The 7,740-nt window shown below is 34.8% G+C and overlaps 1 protein-coding gene across 1 annotated transcript; it reads left to right on the top strand.

The window, feature by feature from the left end:
• Positions 1 to 2,451: 2,451 nt before the first annotated feature.
• On the top strand, positions 2,452 to 4,813 carry LOC110886222 (beta-amyrin 28-monooxygenase). Its single transcript, XM_022133996.2, has 3 exons — positions 2,452 to 3,429; positions 4,077 to 4,264; positions 4,342 to 4,813. Exons 1-3 carry the CDS (start codon positions 2,478 to 2,480, stop codon positions 4,639 to 4,641), a joined length of 1,440 nt encoding a protein of 479 aa, XP_021989688.1. The 5' UTR covers positions 2,452 to 2,477; the 3' UTR covers positions 4,642 to 4,813.
• The last annotated feature ends 2,927 nt before the right edge of the window (positions 4,814 to 7,740 follow it).

The following is a 7,740-nucleotide window of genomic DNA, read 5'->3' as shown; positions in this document are numbered from 1 at the left end:
CAGACTTACACTTTTCATTCATTAGGTATATTGAAAGTTGCATCTTTCGTCCACTTAAATAGTTACGCTATTCATCCTTGACGTTTAGGATTGGTATTCTCCCCTTTTCTCACTAATGATGTTAAAATTTTTATCAACTTTTTGTAAATTGACCATTTTACCCTTACTAATATAAAGAACACTGCCACCTTGTAAGCCACTGAACAACAGCCTCAGCATCTCTGATCACTGAACTACCGCCTCATTCGTGCGCGACCAAATTCTGCACGTTTCTAAGACCTGTAAGGACCTAAAACGCCATCCGCTTGAGCATTCACGGACGTTCTGGTCTACTAATCTATCTGTTAAGTCTAAGCAAGCCGCCAAAGTTCTATCTACATTCTTTTGGCTGTAGATTTTTGTGAAAATCGTATTTTGTTATTTCATTTGACGACTTCCAGTTCCCTCTTGCCTTTCATTAGAATCATTATCAAGCATCTTTTCTTTCTTCGAAATAACTGAAGATATAAACGAGCTTGAGTTGAGGCGTTGAGCTCATTCCATGCCTTCAAGATATGTTACTAGCTGAGATCGGCTCGGTTTTGAAACAGTAGGCTGAAACTGAACTATTGAAGATAATCTCATGATATCTTTCATTGTAGACAGACATTTGTCCAGAATAACTGCTGAAGATATAGTTGGATAATATTCTTTTGTTTGTTCAAATATGCCTGACATATACCAACATATTGTAGAATAAGTTCTACAAAGTACAAACATATATTAGATAATCAAATTTTTTTTTGTCAATTGTTACATTCTTTACACAAATGGATTCAACAGTTTGTAATGAAGATCGAACTGTTGATATTGGCGATGAAGAAGACAAGAGCAACTCACAATCATATGATTACGTTGCTTTCCAGACGTGTATCGTCAATGATAAGATATATTTTCAACCTACGCATATCTGGTTTAACACTGTGTTTAAAATTTTAGGTACCTATACATATACATCAACGAGAGCGGTATATTTTTTTCAACCTACAGATATACGGTTTAATAGTGTGTTTAAGTTTTAGGTACCTACCTGTATACATCAATGAGGGCGGTATATTTTTTTCAACCTACACATATATGGTTTAATAGTGTATTTTAAGGTTTTAGGTACACGTATACATTAAGGAGAGTCGTATATTTTTTCAACCTACACATACGTAGGTATACCATTTAATAGTGTCTTTAAGCGTTTTACATACTTATCCGGGCTAGTGTTTGTAGTCTAGGTTGTTTGTGTGTAGCCATTGTTTGGGCTTAGTTTGTTTTCTTGGTTGTTTTGTTTGGTTTTTTGGGGATGTTGTTTTTGGTTTTGTCTAGTCTTGGTATGCCAAGTCTAGCTCTAGTGTGTCTCTCTGGCACACTCGTGTTATTCTTTTATTATTTATAAAATTCACCGGGGTAACCCTTTACCAAAAAAAAAAAGTTTTTCATACTTACGCGTGTGCATCGTCAATGACTTATGACAACACGTTTTTAAACTGCGGTCGGTATACGTATGTATACACTTTAACATTGTGCATTAGAAAATTAACCCGATCGATAAATGATAATAGTGAAATCAAAATATGATTATGAGTTTAAAAAATTAACCAACGATATATAAATGATTTTGCGAATAATAGTAGTGAAATCTAAGTTTGATTATGAGTTTAAACAAACAAAATTAACCAACTAGATCAACTTTTCTTGAATAATTAATTTTAGGGGAATTGGCCTGTAATAATCCCACCTAGACCTTATTGGCTATTAATAATCCCATCTCAGAATATTCCCTCCACCAGTCCCACCTTTCAACTATTTTTCCTACAATGGTCCCCCGTTAAAAAACTTAACGGAGTTAAGCTTTTTTCCAAATTACAAACAGATTTTTTAGGGCTTTTGATTAGAACGACGATACGAGTCCATTGATGTAAAACTTACTTCGAAATGGTGCTCCAAGTGACTTGATTTTGGTTAATTGGAAATTTAAACACCCGAATTGAAGCGCCGTTTTCATCGTTTGGAGCACCGTTTCGAGGCAAGTTTTACATCAATGGACTCGTATCGTCGTTCTAATCAAAAGCCCTAAAAAATCTTTTTGTAATTTGGAAAAAAGCTTAACTCCGTTAAGTTTTTTTAACGGGGGACCATTGTAGGAAAAATAGGTGAAAGGTGGGACTGGTGGGGGGAATATTCTGAGGTGAGATTATTAATGGCCAACAAGGTCTAAGTGAGATTATTATAGGCCAATTTCCCTTAATTTTATTGCAAACAATTTATTTGTCAACATCTTGTTTAAAAGATTCACCATTTTGACATCTATCTCACATGTACATTTCAAACCAAGCATAATTTTCCCTTATGGTATCTTCACCCTTGTCACTCTCAAACCTTCAATCTCTTTATATATACACTCATTATTTACATTGTAAAACACACTTGATTGATAGAAATTAATAATGGATATCTTCTATGCATCTCTTCTATCTCTTTTTGTCCTTGTGGTTTCTTTCTCTATTCACTTTTTCCTTTACAAGTCCAAACCAACACAAGATGGAAAAGTACTTCCACCGGGGCGAACCGGGTGGCCTGTAATCGGAGAAAGTTTCGAGTTTCTCTCGACCGGATGGAACGGTCATCCCGAAAAGTTCATATTCGACCGCATGTCGAAGTTTTCGCCAATCGTGTTTAGAACATCTCTCATGCTAGAAGATGCTGCAGTGTTTTGTGGTGCACAAGGTAACAAGTTCCTGTTCTCAAATGAAAACAAACTTGTACAAGCATGGTGGCCTTCATCCGTAGACAAAATCTTTCCTTCATCCGACAAAACTTCGAAAATAGAAGCCATTAAAATGCGAAAAATGCTTCCGAATTTCTTCAAACCCGAAGCGCTACACCGTTATGTCCCCGTTATGGATGTCGTTACGCAACAACACTTTGCTACATGGTGGGATGGGAAAGATGAAGTGGTGACCTATGAGCTCACCAAAAACTTCACTTTCTGGCTTGCATGCAAAATCTTTATTAGCATTGATGATCCTGAACGGGTTCGATACTTATCCGGCCCGTTTGAGAGCATAGCCTTGGGGCTCCTAGCGATCCCGGTTGATCTTCCGGGGACACCTTTTCGAAGAGGGATCAATGCTGCAAGTTTTATAAGGAAAGAACTTTTGGCTATTGTGAAGCAAAGGAAAGTTGATTTGGCTCAAGGGAAAGCAACACCAACTCAAGATATATTGTCACATATGCTTCTTACTAGTGATGAAGATGGAAAATTCATGGCTGAATATGACATTGCTGACAAGATCTTAGGGTTGCTGATCGGCGGTCATGACACCGCGAGCTCGGCTTGCGCGTTTATCATTAAGTATCTAGCGGAGTTGCCAGAGATCTATGATGGTGTCTACAAAGGTATACAAGATACCATTGATTAGATATATACTCAAAATTTATATAACAATATATAAAAATAAGCACATAAAACTCGAGAGTTAAAATAAAATTTTACAAAGCCTATAGATAACTTAAGGGGCTAAGACAAATTAAAAGACAACCTTAAAAAGAGAAAAAAAAGGAAAATCACTCTAGCGGATTAGAAATAAACCCTTCCACAAATGTTATATTATAAATAATATATGATATGATGAATTCTCTTTTTTTTCGAGTTGGTCTAGGAAAATATAAACGTTTCTATGAGGTTTTGGAACTTGTTTTGGTTTCTAGGGAGTCCGTTAGTCAAAGCAGCAGGCTCAATCAGAGCCTGCTGGTCAAAAGAGGAGACTCATTTTTTTTAATTTTGTCATTTCAGCGTATTCGAGATGAGCCTGCTGGTCAAAAGAGGAGACTCATTTTTTTTAGTTTTGTCATTTCAGCGTATTCGAGATATCTGGTGTCAGTGTTATAAGAGTCCGCTACCTGGGTAGCGAACTTTTTAGAAACCTTTAAAAAAATCTAATGGAAACACTTATCATTTTGCTAAAACACCTTAAAATAAAAATAGTAATGATAATCATCATGATATGATATGTGATGAAGTACATATTCATTCATGCATGCAGAACAAATGGAGGTTGCAAAATCTAAAGCAGCTGGAGAACTATTGAACTGGGAAGATCTAGGGAAGATGAAGTACTCATGGAATGTTGCATGTGAAGTTCTTAGATTAGCCCCACCACTCCAAGGTGCTTTTAGAGAAGCCATTACTGATTTCATCTACAATGGCTATTCTATCCCCAAGGGCTGGAAGGTAATTAAATTATCTAACATACAATGTAACCAAAAATCTCAATTTTTATTAACAAACTTTTCATTTTCTTTGTATAGTTGTATTGGAGTGCAAACTCAACCCACAAGAACCCTGAGTTCTTCCCCGAACCCACGAAATTTGACCCGTCAAGATTTGAAGGTAAGGGACCCGCGCCATACACGTTTGTGCCATTCGGAGGAGGACCACGAATGTGTCCCGGAAAAGAGTATGCTCGACTAGAAATACTCGTGTTCATGCATCATCTCGTAACAAAGTTCAAATGGGAGAAAATGATTCCAGATGAGCAGATTGTGGTCAACCCGATGCCTAGCCCGGCCAAGGGTCTGCCTATTCGTCTTTACCCGCATAAAGATTGAAGATAGTGCATTTATATGGAACAAGGGTTGATTAGTAGAGTTGCATAAATATAAAAATGGGATCTTGATCTTTAAAGCTTGGAATGGTTTTGCATTATGTAATTTGTTTATGGGTTTCTACCCCTATTTCTGTATTTCGATGTGGTTATTCTTTTTAATAAAATAACAAAAATAAAAACACTCGTTTATTATGTTATAATCGGGTTAAGGGTTGAGATTATGAAGATATGCAAGGGTTAAGATTATGAAGATATGCATAACTTCAAATATATATATATATATATATATATATATATATATATATAGGGGATGGTTCAAATGAAAACCACTTTTATTGTGAAAACTCGAAAACTAACTAAAAAAACCTAAAAAACACACAAATTTTTTTTTTCAATTTTTTTATAAAAATCGCTGGTTTTTATATATAAAAAAAACTTTCTTTCAAAAAAAACAAAAAAAAATTTTTTTTTTTGTAGTACACATGTGTAGTACACATACACATGTGGAGTACATGTGCACTACACAATTTTTTTTTTTTTTGAAATTTTTTTTTGTTTATATAAAAAAACCTGCGAAATTTGGTTTGCAAAAAAAAATTTAAAAAAAAAAATTGTATGTTTTTTGGCTTTTTTAAATTAGTTTTCGAGTTTTCACAATAACTAGTGGTTTTCATTTGAACCTTCCCCTATATATATATATATATATATATATATATATATATATGGTAAGCATCATATCAGAACTCTAAATAATTGCAGAACTTACTGAACTTCTAATAAATAATCATTTTACTTATATATTTTTATATTTAACATTGTTTAAGGGTATTTGTTATCATTTATTATGATTCCATGTGTGTTAAGAGTAGTTTTATCATTTTTTTCATATGTAATTTTATAATTACACATACGTAAATTTGTTTCTTTACACATATGTAAATTAGTTTCTTTACACAAATAATTTGGTTTTTTATATATGTAATCATAAAAATACATATAATAAATGAGATAAGTATGTAAAATATATAAATAAAATAATAGTTTTCTTATTCATGTGATATTTATTGTAACATCATTGTGATAGATATACATCAAAGGCGAAGTAATCGGGCAATCCATTTCATTGTGTTGTGCATGGTTTGGTGGTTCGGTTATAATCCTCAACCGAAGCTGAAACCAAAGTCATCGGTTAGTCCATTTCATTAACCAATCGTGTCACACCCCGATTTCCACGTGTATCACCGGTGGGCCCGGTGGGGATTACCGTGACGTAGTTGGCAACAATATAGTCAAACCACAATATATGAATGCACAGTGGAAGCATAAAGATAAATATAATTCAACCATTTACTGTAATATCCAAATGTATCACAAGTAGTTGAATAGTATCCACAGGGTGGATCAAATAAATAAAAATATTGTTCAACAGATAGACATCAAGCTTGCGAGACTTCCTTAGATGCTAGGGAGCTACTACCAGCCAATTACGTGTAGTACCTGCACTTAATCTTTTTGGGAAAATACGTCAGTTTACACTGGTAAATACAATCAACTGACTCATTTTGTAAAATGATTGAAAATTGGTTTGGATGCTCGTGGCATAAACATGTTTGTTTAACTTGGGAGAATTATTTAAAATTATAATCTTGTGAACGAATTACATGTTCCTTCTTTGCGTTCAGTAGCCCGGATCGTGCCGGGTTAAAGATCAATAGACACACCACATTTGCGTAAAACCGAGGTGGGTAAACCATCGGCTACGTCTTTTAATAATATAGACATAATACCGGGTGTACGCCTACACCCGACTGTCAAGGTCGTGGCCATTTCGTAAAATGATGCCTAGGATATCCGGGACATGGTCATTAACCCCCCAAAGGCTTTTAAGTAACAAGACTGTTTAAATGAGCCGATCAAACTATTCAATTAACCACCTAAACGATGGAATTATTTGATGCTCAATCAAGCGGTATTTTATATACCGTAACCCAAGCCCGTATAAGGGAAAATAAGTTAAAAGTATTTACCTTTGCAATGTATATTCCTTAATCAATTAAGTCACTGATATCTTTTACTGGGGCTCCTTATTCTGGAACGAAGGTTTTAAAATAACCTATTAGAATCCTAACGGGTCTTTATATTAGCCGTAGCCTAGACCGGTTAGTTTCGAGGGATAGATATGGTTTAATCGCGTGAAAGGCGAAAACCGAGAATGGAATGTGATTCTGACCCAACAAGTTCGGAGACTTGTTTTATATGGGTTTAATATTCACACTCTGGATTTTGGGGTCGAAACGATATGGTTTGACCCGTATCGGCTAATTTATGTAAACTAGTTACATAAGCTGAACCGTGCGCGCGATAGGCGCAACGGGTAACCGTAGGAGTCCTACACTGTTTTCCTAAGTCAATATACTTTAAAGAGGTTGTGGTATTGTAACGCCCTGCTTTTTCATACTTCCCATAATTAGAAAGCTCGCCTTGTAATGCTATTTTTGGAAATCTTGTATTACTGTAGTCGTCTTTTCGTTGTAAAATCCGAGACTTGGATCATAAATAAAATTCGTATTTCTTTAAATTCACCATCTACATAATCTTACATGTTCATACGTTGGAATTCATTGTACATCGAATCCTTATTTGTAATTCGTACTTATACAATACTTATTCACGGTGCATGTCCATGATTGTCCTTAAATTGTTGATACCTAAAAACCCCTAATAATATACTTATTTATACAACGGTTAATCATCTAAAATGGGACATATACTTGTCACTTACAAACATGTTACATACTTGTACATTACACTTTTTACCTAGTTAAATCATGTTTTATTTGATATTTCACCTTGTTACAAGTTAGGGGAAACATTGTTGCATATTATTACACAACTTAACTAACAAAATTACTCATTATAATGTTTTAAAAAAATAAAAAAATAAAGAAATATGGCAGCCCCAATTCAGCAAAATTCAGCCCATATAGTTGGGTTTTGTGGGCTAGTTTCAAGGTGTAACCCCCTTCTAAACACTTCCAAAGCCCAACCCATTGAAACCCTAATCCTTCCCCCTATAAATACCACTTATAACCAGCCTCCC

This window comes from Helianthus annuus, chromosome 10 (genome assembly GCF_002127325.2).
Source record: "Helianthus annuus cultivar XRQ/B chromosome 10, HanXRQr2.0-SUNRISE, whole genome shotgun sequence".
In the NCBI taxonomy this organism is placed as follows: Eukaryota; Viridiplantae; Streptophyta; class Magnoliopsida; order Asterales; family Asteraceae; genus Helianthus; species Helianthus annuus.
This window is presented reverse-complemented; position numbering and strand designations above follow the sequence as displayed.

Bases quoted from the DNA above. Each gene is read 5' to 3' on its own strand.
- LOC110886222 (XM_022133996.2), top strand. From the start codon at position 2,478: ATGGATATCTTCTATGCATCTCTTCTATCTCTTTTTGTCCTTGTGGTT. The intron at 3,430-4,076 runs GTATACAAGATA...TCATGCATGCAG, and splicing joins CTATGATGGTGTCTACAAAG to AACAAATGGAGGTTGCAAAA. The intron at 4,265-4,341 runs GTAATTAAATTA...TTCTTTGTATAG, and splicing joins CTATCCCCAAGGGCTGGAAG to TTGTATTGGAGTGCAAACTC.